The 14537-nt window shown below is 41.7% G+C and overlaps 1 protein-coding gene across 1 annotated transcript; it reads left to right on the forward strand.

The window, feature by feature from the left end:
* The first annotated feature begins 4 nt into the window (after window positions 1-4).
* Window positions 5-12599, forward strand: ndufs3 (NADH:ubiquinone oxidoreductase core subunit S3). The gene is made up of 7 exons (XM_067994034.1): window positions 5-112; window positions 3077-3139; window positions 4520-4617; window positions 5196-5345; window positions 5936-6061; window positions 11914-12033; window positions 12303-12599. Exons 1-7 carry the CDS (start codon window positions 52-54, stop codon window positions 12468-12470), a joined length of 786 nt encoding a protein of 261 aa, XP_067850135.1. The 5' UTR covers window positions 5-51; the 3' UTR covers window positions 12471-12599.
* The last annotated feature ends 1938 nt before the right edge of the window (window positions 12600-14537 follow it).

The following is a 14537-nucleotide window of genomic DNA, read 5'->3' on the forward strand; positions in this document are numbered from 1 at the left end:
GCCGGAAGGGATTAGAGAGCGGACGCACCGGCTGTTTCCGGTTTCATTGCCATGGCGGCCGGGCTGGTGAGGTTGGCTCGCGCCGGGTTTCAGAGCAGTTTCCGGAACCCGGGTGAGGAATTTGATGGTCGGGAGCGGGGCTGCAGCCTGAGGCGGGCAGCGCTGGGCCTGCGGTTTGTGTGAGCGGGGCGGGGCGGGGCGGGGAGCCGAGCCGAGTCCTGTCGTGCCGCGCCGCGGGGATGTGTGTGTGCGAGCGCCGCTGTTTGACCTTCTCACGGTGACTGGGGCTGACTGGTTCCCCCCCCGGACCCGCCGAGGGAGGCGGGAGGAGAGGGTCAGGGGGAAACTGGTCAAGAGTTCACCATACTGGTCACTGCCCAACAACCCCCTGGTCGAAATATGTGTTTTGATGTCGAACGAGGACAGGTTATCAATTCGCTTCGATGCCTCCACGGTCAGGTAGCCAGCTGACAATGTCAAGGCTTCAGGCTTCATGGAGAACCTGTGGACTATCCCAGCAGTGGCTTCAGAACAAAAGGGAGGGAGAATGTTGTTTGGGGGGAAATGGTGATGATAAATTAAGCTGTTTTTGAAAATAAATAATCCTAGTGGAGGCACCTTTTGAAGACTGTTGGAGTTTCTATCCATAATTGATTTAAGATTCTCATTGTCTGTTTTGGTCTGCATTACAAGATGGGGATTTCGTGCAATGTGTGATCAGGGATGATTTGGTTCAGGAAGTTTGTAAATAGCTGAACTGTTTTATTTTCATTTGCTATTTAGATTTAATTGTTTTGCTTCTATAAGATAATAGTGCAAATGAGCGATGAAGGAGCTGTTATTTATCAGGTGTAAACCTTGACTTAATGTTAGCACTCGCCTCTGAGTCAGAAGGTTGTGGATTTAATCTCCATTCCTGCGGCTTGAGCACATAATCTAGCCTGACACTTCGCTCAAGTACCGAGTGAGTGCTGCACTGTTCTAGGTGCTGCCTTTCGGTTGAGATGTTAAACCAAAGCTCTGTCTGCCCTCTCAGGTGGACGTAAACTATTTCATGGCACCATTTGAAGAAGAGCAGGGGTTTCTCCTGGTGTCCTGGCCAATATTTGTCATTCAACCAACATCACAAAAACAGATTATCTGGTCATTAATCTCATTGCTGTTTGTTGGATCTTTACTGTGCGGAAATTGGCTGCTACGTATTATAACAGTGACATCACTTGAAAAATACTTAATTGGCTGTGAAGCGCTTTGGGATGTCATGAGGTTGTGAAAGGTGCTATATAAATGCATCTCGCATTGCAAACCCATCTGCTGTTACAGCCCTTATTAACACCTTCATTGCCTGGAGGAATGATTTCTCAAATGTTCTGTGCCTATCATTCACAAACTTTGACTAATTCACAACTCTGAAGCTTCCATTAAGTATGATGGACCAAACACCCCACCATTCTTGCCTGACGATCTGTGCTCCAGCAAAACCACTTCATGTTTCTCCTTTTCATTTTTAAATCCCTCCACTATGTTGCTGCACCTTATTGCAAGGATTTTCTTCAGCCATATGCCTCAACCTGCACCCTCTCTTCCTTTGATTTTTGATTATTGCCTGACTCCTGGTCCACCGTTGGAGGTCGATTTGTCACTGACTTCCAGAATCATTTTTGCCTGGCAACCTCTTGCTCTGTGTTCAAAAGCCACCTATAAACCTACCTCTTTGGCTGTGCCTTCAGTTTTCCTCTTTAATTCCTCCTCCTTGCCATTCTTATCCCCTTGTAAAGTTCTGAGAGATGTTCTTTTTCGTGAGGAATGCAATGTAAATGTGAGTTATATATGTTCAGACAGTTTTTTTTAAGGAACAAAATGACCTGTTTGTTTAGCCTCATACCAGTTAGTATAGTCTTTTATAGATTTAAGCAGTTTCTGCCTGTACATTTCTGCCTGAATTGAATCCAATTTGAATGCAGGTTTACAAATGAGAAACTGCAGGGCCATTGGATTCTTTGGATACTGTTAGTGTCTCAGACCCACTTTACAGTCTTTTGTTTCTGTTTAGTGAAACATTGAACCAGTGCGTTTAACCAGCTTACAATTCTGTATAGCTTGGTATGGATTTAGTCTCTATGCAATATAGATAAAGGAAAATTCCAAGTGTTTCTTATGAAATTATTTACTGGCTTGGTTTTAAATGAGTTTTTTTAAACATATAGTTTGAATGAGTATTGTTATGAGGGGAACAGATAAAAGAAATCAGGAAGTTTTACCTGTTCTCTTTTCCTCTTCCTTTGTTTTGTTCCCCTTGCATTTATATGGTGTCTTTATGTCTTCAGGATGTTCCAAAGCACTTTAGAGCCAATAAATTACTTTTGAAATATGGTCATTGTTTTGTAGGCAAACATGGCAGCCAATATGTGCACAGCAACATCCCACAAACAGCAATAATAAAGTGACCAGTTAATATGTTTTGATGGTGTAGGTTGAGGGATAAATGTTGGCCAGGATACTGGGACAACTCCCCAGCTCTTCTTTGTATAGTGCCATGGAATCTTTTATATCCAGCTATGCAGGCAAGCAGGGCTTTGGTTTAACATCTTATCTGAAAGACAGCACGTCTGACAATGCAGCAATCCCTCAATACTGCACTGCAGTGTCAGCCTAGATTTTGCACTAAATTCCTGGATTGGGGCTTGAACCTATGACCTTTTTGTCTCAGATGAGCCAAGGCTGACAGTCTTATTAAGGAGCTCATATCTTTAAGTTTTCCCTTCTGACAAAAAGGTACACACTCAAAATATTAACCCTTCTCTTTGCTGATTGATTTGCTATTTATTTACATTTTCTGTTTGTAATTCAGATTAATTATAGCTTTTTACTTCCTTTTTTTAGAATTACCTGTTTTACTTCATCAAGCTAATTTTTGATTCCTGTCACGATCTCCCCATATTTATTTGAAATGTAACCTACAGTATTTAGGATTTTGTAAAATGCAGGGATACACTATGTTAAATGTTATTGAATTGTTGTTTGTTTTATTTATACGGAAGAGGTGTAAAGTCTTACTCTTGTGTTTTCATTATAGCTCCTGGCCGTAGTGTTCGAGTGTCGCAGACCAGGTTTGAGGGATCCGTTTCTGAGACCCGACGTAAGTAAATGCCAAGCCGTATTTTAATTATATGTTTGATTTAATAATATGCTACTCCATGTATGACACTGAGAGCCTTTCACATAAATTAGCACTTTTATAGAGGAGGTAGTTGAAAGGATTTGATAGGATAGACGTAGAGAAGATGTTTCCACTTGCGGGGAAGACCAGAACTAGGGGCCATAAACGTAAGATCATCACTAATAAATTCAATAGGGAATTCAGAAGAAACTTCTTTACCTAGAGAGTGGAACTCGCTACCACAAGGAGTAGTTGAGGTGACTAGCATAGATGCATTTAAGGGAAGCTAGATAAACACATGAGGGAGAAAGTAATAGAAGGATATGCTGATAGGGTTGGATGAAGTAGGGAGGGAGGAGGCTCGTGTGGAGCATAAACACTGGCATGGACCTGTTGGGCCAAATGGTCTGTTTCTGTGCTATTCTAAGTAGCCACAGGCTTCACGTTTAAAGGCTGGTGTGGAAAATGGAAATACCACTGAGTGTAATAGGGGATACTTCTTGAAATTATAGTTAAAGCATGTTCTTGGTGCAGAATTGATGGAGATTTACCTTATCTAACCTGTGAAATACTCACCTTGAGAGGTTTTCTTTACATCATTCTTTGGGATGTGTATATTGCTGGCAATCCTTAGTTCCCTTGAGAAGGTGCTGGTGAGTAGCCTTCTGGAACCACTGCAGTCCATGTGGCGAAGATACTCTGACAATGCTGTTAGTTTGGGAGTTCCAGGATTTTGACCCAGCAAAAATGAAGGAATGACAATATATGTCCAAGTCAGGATGATGTGTCACTTGGAGGGGAACTTGGCGGTGATGGTGTTCCCATGCACCTGCTGCCCTTGTCCTTCTAAGTGGTAAAAGTTGCGGGTTTGGGAGCTGCTGCTGAAGCAGCCCTGACTACTTACTACTGTGCATCCTGTAGATAGTGCACACTGCAGCCACGATACACCGGTGATGAAGGGAGTAGATGTTTAAGCCAGTGGATCGTGTGCTGATCATGCGGATTGCTTTTTCCTAGATGTTGTCTAGCTTCTTTACTGTTGTTGCAGCTGTACCCTTCCAGGCAAGTGGAGAATAATCCATCACATTCTTGAGTTGTGTGTTGTAGGTGGTGGAGAGGCTTTGTGAAGTCAGGAGGTGAGCCATTCGCCGCAGAATACCCATCTTCTGACCTGCTCCAGTAGCCACACCGTTTATTGATGCTGAGATCAATTGTAAAAATTTCTAACCTATTACATTGACATTCACCACGGAAGGAGCACAAAATGCTCCTAGAAGTATGAGCTTTCTTAATAGGAGGAAATAAGATAGAAAATGGATGAATGAAGTTTACTTAGCAATGATTTACTTTACCTTGCAGCTACTGTCCGACCAGAGAATAAACTACAGCGCAACCAGCTGTCTGTGTTTGGGGAATATGTTGCTGAAATTCTTCCCAAATATATCCAACAGGTGCAGGTAAGACTGTCAGCAATTTGACTGGTACTTTGACATAAATTGGGCTACTGAGTTTAATAAATCAGTTAAATGTCTGAGTATTGTGTGGTCAAGTATTGGATTGGGGAATGTGAAATTAGGTTTTTACTAGGAAATTTCTAACCTTGTCATTTGGTCTAATAAATAGTTTTCTGATACCTGTATTGGAATCTAGTACTGTGCCATTACTAAAATGGTTAATAAGTAGGAGGCAAACATCACCTAAAATAACACATAAGATGTCTCATCCAAGCAATTTTGTATAAGATACCTCACTAAGAAATTTTGTACAAACACCAAATTATTATGTTTGCAAAGCTGTAAAGACCTCTTCTTCCCAATTCCGTCAATTTGGCTTTTTTGGCCTCCGTGTGGTGCCAACATAACTGATGAAGAAAGTAACAATGATAAAATGAAATGGAAAAAGAATTTTGCCCATTAAATTGTTTTGCTTGCCCAGTAGAATATCCTGTAATGCTATTATTCAGACCAACCCTGTATGTCAATACATCATGGGTGTTGGGTCCCACATGAGTAAATGCCTTGTCTTTGTTAAACAGGTGACATGTTTCAATGAGTTGGAGGTTTTTATCCATCCAGATGGCATAATACCAGTGCTGACATTCCTGCGGGATCACACCAATGCCCAGTTCAAATCACTTGCTGACCAGACTGCAGTGGATGTCCCGTCTCGTCAATTTAGATTTGAGGTAATGGGGAAGGGTGTCAGGGGAGAGAGAAATAGTGCAATTGCACAATTGTGCCATAAAATATTACATTTATAGCAATTTTCAAAATGTGCACATATGTAGTAGCAATTTTGGAATTACTTTGCAAATATTAAATGTTAGATTTTACATGGAAGGATTATTTTTGTTTGCAGAGCTATTTTGGTGCAGCAATAATATATTTTTTAAAAGATGGCGTAAACACCAAGCTCTTTCACTTCTATTTGCTAACACTGGTGATGAGAGAAGAGGATTAATGTACCTTGTCTTGTGCATAATGAGTTTTCCACATAGAATCTCTTATTATTTGTGCTGGAAAACAAAGTGTGGACTTAATCACTTTTTTAAAAAAAAAAATCCCCCTGAAAACAATAACTTACAAACTGCCAGTTGCCTGATTCCACATGTTAGCATAAATGTGTTACAAAATATATGCGTTAACCTGCAGCATAGTTTTGGAAACATGGACAAATTGTGGAAGAGTCTCGCATTGCTTGGTCCGTAGGTTCATAATGTGCTGATATTGTAGTCAAGGTTTCATTTTAAAATATTTTCTGTTACCTTTCCCTCAGGTTGTATATAACCTACTTTCACTGCGGTTTAACTCTCGTATCCGTGTGAAGACTTATACTGATGAGTTGACGCCACTGGATTCCTTAGTACCTGTGTTCAAGGCTTCAAACTGGTATGAGAGAGAGGTGAGCTGAAGCAATTGGAGGAAATGTCATGCCCGTTTCTTTTTATTAGTTGATCTCCAGGGAAGTCAATACCAAGTACAGTCTTCAAGGTGAAGCAGGGTTAGAGAGCAGAAGAAAATTGAATCAATGGAAAGGGAGATTAAATACTGGAGGTCGGAGAGTGCAGATATAGTTGGGTGTTCAGTGAGCAAGAAGGCACAGCAACATTATAAATATGTGGAACAAAAACTGCTTTTGCTAAGAATATGCTCTGTTGATTTAACTCAATTTTTAAAAAAGGCACTAAGTTTCTGGTTGTGAGCAAGGTTAGAGATGGAAGGAAAAACTGGAAATAACTACTGAGTCAGTCAACATCTGAAAGGCAAAGGTAGCATACGTTTCACTTATAGAATCATAGAATGGTTACAGCCACAGAAGGAGACCATCGAGCCCGTGTCGGCTCTTTGTAAGAGCAATCCAGTTAGTCCATTCCCCTGCTCTTTCCCCGTAGCCCTGCAATTTTTTTCCCTCCCAAGTATTTATCCAATTCCTTTTGGAAAACCACGATTGAATCTGCTTCCACCACCCTTTCAGGCAGTGCATTCCAGATCATAACTACTTACTGCGTAAAAAAAGTTCTTCATGTCGCCTTTGGTTCTTTTGCCAATCACTTTAAATCTGTGTCCTTTGGTTCTCGACCCTTCTGCCAATGGGAACAGTCTTTCTTTATTTACTTTATGGAAATCCTTCATGATTTTAAACACCTCCATCAAATCTCCTCTCAATCATTTCTGCTCTAAGGAGAACAACCCCAGCTTCTCCAGTCTATCCACATAACTGAAGTCCGTCATCCCTGGAACCATTCTAGTAAATCTTTTCTGCATCCTGTCCAAGGCCTTAATATCCTTCCTAAAGTGTGGTGCCCAGCATTAGACACACTGCTCCAGTTGTGGCTGAGCCAGTGTTTTATAAAGGTTCAACATAACTTACTTGCTTTTGTACTCTATGCCTCTATTTATAAAGCTCAGGATCCCATATGCTTTTTAACCGCTTTCTCAACTGTCCTGCCACCGTCAAAGATTTGTGCACATATACCCCCAGGTATCTTTGTTCCTGCACCCCCTTTAGAATGGTACCATTTAGTTTATATTAGCTCTCCTCATTCTTCCTGCCAAAATGTATCACTTCACACTTCTCTGCATTAAATTTCATCTGCCATGTGTCCGCCCATTCCTTGGAACTCTTAATCTGTTCTGATAAAGGGTTCTACCCAAAATATTAGCTTATCTATCTTTTTCAGATGCTCACTGAGCTACTATGTATTTCCAGCAACTTGTGTTTCTTTTGAAGGTTGCATACATAGCGACTAGGATAGAATCATAGAAGTTTACAACATGGAAACAGGCCCTTCGGCCCAACATGTCCATGTCGCCCAGTTTATACCACTAAGCTAGTCCCAATTGCCTGCACTTGGCCCATATCCCTCTATACCCATCTTACCCATGTAACTGTCCAAATGCTTTTAAAAAGACAAAATTGTACCCGCCTCTACTACTGCCTCTGGCAGCTCGTTCCAGACACTCACCACCCTTTGAGTGAAAAAATTGCCCCTCTGGACCCTTTTGTATCTCTCCCCTCTCACCTTAAATCTATGCCCCCTCGTTATAGACTCCCCTACCTTTGGGAAAAGATTTTGACTATGTACCTTATCTATGCCCCTCATTATTTTATAGACTTCTATAAGATCACCCCTAAACCTCCTACTCTCCAGGGAAAAAAGTCTCAGTCTATCCAACCTCTCCCTATAAGTCAAACCATCAAGTCCCGGTAGCATCCTAGTAAATCTTTTCTGCACTCTTTCTAGTTTAATAATATCCTTTCTATAATAGGGTGACCAGAACTGTACACAGTATTCCAAGTGTGGCCTTACTAATGTCTTGTACAACTTCAACAAGACATCCCAACTCCTGTATTCAATGTTCTGACCAATGAAACCAAGCATGCTGAATGCCGCCTTCACCACCCTATCCACCTGTGACTCCACTTTCAAGGAGCTATGAACCTGTGCTCCTAGATCTCTTTGTTCTATAACTCTCCCCAACGCCTTACCATTAACGGAGTAGGTCCTGGCCCGATTCGATCTACCAAAATGCATCACCTCACATTTATCTAAATTAAACTCCATCTGCCAGTCATCGGCCCACTGGCCCAATTTATCAAGATCCTGTTGCAATCCTAGATAACCTTCTTCACTGTCCACAATGCCACCAATCTTGGTGTCATCTGCAAACTTACTAACCATGCCTCCTAAATTCTCATCCAAATCATTAATATAAATAACAAATAACAGCGGACCCAGCACCGATCCCTGAGGCACACCGCTGGTCACAGGCCTCCAGTTTGAAAAACAACCCTCTACAACCACCCTCTCTCTTCTGCCATCAATCCAATTTTGTATCCAATTGGCTACCTCACCTTGGATCCCGTGAGATCTAACCTTATGTAACAACCTACCATGCGGTACCTTGTCAAAGGCTTTGCTAAAGTCCATGTAGACCACGTCTACTGCACAGCCCTCATCTATCTTCTTGGTTACCCCTTCAAAAAACTCAATCAAATTTGTGAGATATGATTTTCCTCTCACAAAACCATGCTGACTGTTCCTAATCAGTCCCTGCCTCTCCAAATGCCTGTAGATCCTGTCCCTCAGAATACCCTCTAACAACTTACCCACTACAGATGTCAGGCTCATCGGTCTGTAGTTCCCAGGCTTTTCCCTGCCACTCTTCTTAAACAAAGGCACAACATTTGCTACCCTCCAATCTTCAGGCACCTCACCTGTAGCTGTCGATGATTCAAATATCTCTGCTAGGGGACCCGCAATTTCCTCCCTAACCTCCCATAATGTCCTGGGATACATTTCATCAGGTCCCGGAGATTTATCTACCTTAAGACTTCCAGCACCTCCCTCTCTGTAATATGTACACTCCTCAAGACATCACTATTTATTTCCCTAAGTTCCCGAACATCCATGCCTTTCTCAACTGTAAATACCGATGTGAAATATTCATTTAGGATCTCACCCATCTCTTGTGGTTCCGCACATAGATGACCTTGTTGATCCTTAAGAGGCCCTACTCTCTTCCTAGTTACTCTTTTGCCCTTTATGTATTTGTAGAAGCTCTTTGAATTCACCTTTGCCTTATTTGCCAAAGCAATCTCATGTCCCCTTTTTGCCCTCTTGATTTCTCTCATAACTCTACTCCGGCAATCTCTATACTCTTCAAGGGATCCACTTGATCCCAGCTGCCTATGCATGTCATATGCCTCCTCCTTCTTTTTGACTCGGGCCTCAATCTCCCGAGTCATCCAAGGTTCCCTACTTCTACCAGCCTTGCCCTTCACTTTATAAGGAATGTGCTTACCCTGAACCCTGGTTAACACACTTTTGAAAGCCTCCCACTTACCAGACGTCCCTTTGCCTGCCAACAGACTCTCCCAATCAACTTCTGAAAGTTCCTGTCTAATACCATCAAAATTGGCCTTTCCCCAATTTAGAATTTTAACTTTTGGGCCAGACCTATCATTCTCCATAGCTATCTTAAAACTAATGGAATTATGATCACTGGTTGTTACATAAGGTTAAATCTCATGGGATCCAAGGTGAGGTAGCCAATTGGATACAAAATTGGCTTGACGACAGAAGACAGAGGGTGGTTGTAGAGGGTTGTTTTTCAAACTGGATGCCTGTGTCCAGCGGTGTGCCTCAGGGATCGGTGCTGGGTCCGCTGTTATTTGTTATTTATATTAATGATTTGGATGAGAATTTAGGAGGCATGGTTAGTAAGTTTGCAGATGACACCAAGATTGGTGGCATTGTGGACAGTGAAGAAGGTTATCTAGGATTGCAACGGGATCTTGATAAATTGGGCCAGTGGGCCGATGACTGGCAGATGGAGTTTAATTTAGATAAATGTGAGGTGATGCATTTTGGTAGATCGAATCGGGCCAGGACCTACTCCGTTAATGGTAGGGCGTTGGGGAGAGTTATAGAACAAAGAGATCTAGGAGTACAGGTTCATAGCTCCTTGAAAGTGGAGTCACAGGTGAATAGGGTGGTGAAGAAGGCATTCGGCATGCTTGGTTTCATTGGTCAGAACATTGAATGCAGGAGTTGGGATGTCTTGTTGAAGTTGTACAGGGCATTGGTGAGGCCACACTTGGAATACTGTGTACAGTTCTGGTCACCCTATTATAGAAAGGATATTATTAAACTAGAAAGAGTGCAGAAAAGATTTACTAGGATGCTACCGGGACTTGATGGTTTGACTTACAGGGAGAGGTTAGACAGACTGGGACTTTTTTCCCTGGAGAGTAGGAGGTTAAGGGGTGATCTTATAGAAGTCTATAAAATAATGAGGGGCATAGATAAGGTAGATAGTCAAAATCTTTTCCCAAAGGTAGGGGAGTCTATAACGAGGGGGCATAGATTTAAGGTGAGAGGGGAGAGATACAAAAGGGTCCAGAGGGGCAATTTTTTCACTCAAAGGGTGGTGAGTGTCTGGAACGAGCTGCCAGAGGCAGTAGTAGAGGCGGGTACAATTTTGTCTTTTAAAAAGCATTTGGACAGTTACATGGGTAAGATGGGTATAGAGGGATATGGGCCAAGTGCAGGCAATTGGGACTAGCTTAGTGGTATAAACTGGGCGACATGGACATGTTGGGCCGAAGGGCCTGTTTCCATGTTGTAACTTCTATGATTCTATGGTCCCAAAGTGATCCCTCACTAACACTTCTGTCACCTACCCTTCCTTATTTCCCAAGAGGAGGTCAAGTTTTGCCCCCTCTCTAGTCGGGCCATCCACATACTGAATGAGAAATTCCTCCTGAATACACTCAACAAATTTCTCTCCATCCAAGCCCCTAATGCTATGGCTGTCCCAGTCAATGTTGGGAAAGTTAAAGTCCCCTACTATTACCACCCTATTTTTCTTGCAGCTGTCTGTAATCTCCTTACATATTTGCTCCTCAATTTCCCGTTGACTATTTGGGGGTCTGTGGTACAATCCTATCAAAGTGATCTCTCCCTTCTTATTTTTCAGTTCTGATTGAATTATTCTTATGCTGATGGAGTGGTCGGGGTTTGGTGGCGGGGGGTGGGTGGGGGGTGGTGGTGCAGTTGAGGGGAGAGAAAGAATTGTCTGTGGATGTCAGCAGGCCGGAGTTGAATTGTGGAGATGGATAAATGTTTTGGGGTTTAGCTCGAGGTTTGGGGACATATATATAATCTTTGCCTCAGGCAATACCTGGGGTAGAGTCCAAGATTAAGTGAATGTATGTTGCCTGTGAAAGGAGCAGACTTGATGAGCCAAATGACCTTTTCTCTATTCATGTCTTATGTTCTTGATTTCAATAAAGAAAGAATATGGGGCTTTCTGATAGTAATCAAACACTGATTGTTTTGTGCTGCATTATAAGATGCTTCATTCCCCAAAATAGCCAGGTGGTTAACAGTAATGTGATTTGAAACTATTGTATTGTGCTTATGGCCACTCAAATTGAATGAAATATAGGACATTCAATGAAGCTGAGGTATAATTCATTATTTTGCAAGTTACATAATTTGTTTCCGTCTTGGCACTTTTAAGAAAAAGTTAGTGTAACCATCTTAGACGTGCTCTTTTTTAATACTATATTTGTGTTTAAAATTTAACACTAAAGATCGTAATATCTTGCACAAAATACAAGCACCTGCTGGATGGGTACACAAACATTTTGATGCTTTTTATTTAAATCTTGCAGCTGTCAATTTTTTTATTTCAAGTTCATAATGAAGCCTAAGAAGTTACACTTTGTACTCCTATTTGTTCCAGATTTGGGATATGTACGGTGTATTCTTTGCTGACCATCCAGACCTAAGACGAATCCTCACAGACTATGGATTTGAAGGCCATCCTTTTCGTAAAGACTTCCCACTCTCAGGCTATGTAGAGGTATAAAATAATCTGGTTTCTTTAATGGTGTACATCTATTGAATTTTTTGTTTCTCTCCTCCTTCTCCTCTTTCCTCCCCCCCACCCCCCCCCCACCCCTGCACATGCACAAGTCATCTTAGTAAGTATTGGAGTGAAAATCTCTTGTAATAAAAGGACATCAGCAATTGGCAAAACAGTCTGAAATAATTGCAAATAAAATCCTAGTGTTCAATGTCCTGTCCCATCAAGTATTATAACCACTGTCTAACTATTCCTCTTCCTTCTAGGTACGTTATGATGATGAGGTAAAACGTGTTGTTGCTGAGCCTATTGAACTTGCCCAGGAATTCCGCAAATTTGACCTCAACAACCCATGGGAAGTTTTCCCAGCACACCGTGAGCCAACTGAACTACCAGAACTTGAAGCAGGAGAGAAAAAACCTGAAGCAAAATAAACGGGGACAGCTGAATCTTTGGGAAAGTCTTGATGAATGTCACTTTTAATGTGGACCTATATAGCTGTTTTCTGTAATACCTAATGGTTTGTGTGAGATTTATGTAAATAAATTACGTGTATAAGGTTATTTTTTGCTGCAGTTTTAATTGTATTACAACTCTTAATGTCTCTGTGCCAAGAACAATTTTAACTTATTTTGAACAATACGGTGAGGAGGGCTATCCAAGTCGTAGCCAGCGGGATCTTTTGATTTGGGCCACAAGGCTCCCACTGGTTCCTTTCTTTGTGGTGTTTAAAGTTCCTGTGGCTTGCGGGCTGGAAAAAGCTGCTCCCTGATTGATGGATTGTGACCAATCAGGGAGCAGCCTTTACTAGTCTTCCAGGTCTGGGAATTTTAAAAGAGCTGGAGCTTCCAAATTTTAAGGCTTCAGATGGTTGGGGGTGGGGGGGGGGGGCGCAGGGTGAAGAGAGGAGGATGAGGGTGGGAGGAGTGAAGGCTCATTTTTGTGTGTGGTGGGGTCTTGCCTTTTTGTTTGTATGCAGGAGGTTGTTACTTTTGTGTCTTTGGGGACAAATCACTACGTAATCATATGAGGCCCACTGATTGGTTTTAACACATAACTGGCCCCCAGCTCTCAAAAAAATTGGGTATCTCTGCAGTAAGACTCAGGGTATAAACTTGTTAGTCATAAGTTTTTCGGGTTTTAATATTAGATTTGGTGGCCAGTATGTTGGGTTATGTAACACTTTGGTAGGATGTGTGAAATTGGTACAATGCCATAACATGACAAGTAATTCACATCCATTTGAAAGCTTTGTAGGCCCAAATTTGCAGGTTCAACATGTTGTATCTGAACAATCTATTATAATTAGGATTTTTAAAGAACTGCAAATCTGAACTATGCTAGAAATAGATCAATACAGGAAAAGTTAAGAATCAGGTATGCTAACTACAACCACAAAGAAACAAGTAATATGCCTAATTGCCCGTGCGCAGTTTTTGTTTAAAAGAGAGTAAGTGGTTGAAAAAGTATTGGGTGATGTGTAAAGGTCAACTCAGGCAGTGCATAGGGATTAGAAAAGCAAAAGAGTTAAACAACTCAAAAATAGAGAATGAAATAATCAGTGGATGGAGGAAACTGGCAGGAAAATGGGGTCAGCCAGTTAAGGTCTGAAGTTACTAAAGTCAGTATTCAGACCTTTGCACTGCATAGTGCCATGGTGGAAGATGAGACCATGTTCCTGAAGTTATGTTTTACAAATACGATTTTAGAAGAGTTTGTACTAAATAGAATGTAGAATGTGTCTTATTTGGTATGAAATTATAAACAATTTTACAACACCAAGTTATAGTCCAGCAATTTTATCTTAAATTCACAAGCTTTCGGAGGCTTCCTCCTTCACATCGTTCACCTGACGAAGGAGGAAGCCTCCGAAAGCTTGTGAATTTAAAATAAAATTGCTGGACTATAACTTGGTGTTGTAAAATTGTTTACAATTGTCAACCCCAGTCCATCACCGGCATCTCCACATCACGGTATGAAATTAGGCTTTGATTGTTTCAATTAAACTGAAGAAAACATTAACATTTTAGTTCTAAATTGTCCAATGGTTATTGTACCCTTCATCAGAGATGCCAATGTCTGTGAGAGTAGGATTGAAGCGCACTGTTTATGTACAGTCACACCCAATCCTGCTGAAGGACAGGGCTGCTTCCTTGATGCTTTGCCTCTACCTGCCCACCCGACTGGTTCCCAATGATTGGACTTTCCATGTTCCTCAGTTTTAGACATCTTCCATGTTCGTTTCTAGTCAAGGTTAAATGATAGCTGCGGAACTTACTGCAAGCACAAAAGTTGCTTCTGATAACTGAGACACTAAACATTAAAATCAGTGGATTCATATTTCCTGTGTTCCAGGGAGCTGCCCCATCAAGGCTCCCTGGAATGCACAACATTTGAATCTGTTGTTTCAACTGGCTGGAAATGTGGGCAACAAGTTTTGTCAACAAATCCACTTGCCTCTATACCTTTGCCTTGACCAGGCAGGCTTGTTGCTGGAATTT

Source organism: Heptranchias perlo, chromosome 12 (genome assembly GCF_035084215.1).
Source record: "Heptranchias perlo isolate sHepPer1 chromosome 12, sHepPer1.hap1, whole genome shotgun sequence".
NCBI classification, from domain to species: domain Eukaryota; kingdom Metazoa; phylum Chordata; class Chondrichthyes; order Hexanchiformes; family Hexanchidae; genus Heptranchias; species Heptranchias perlo.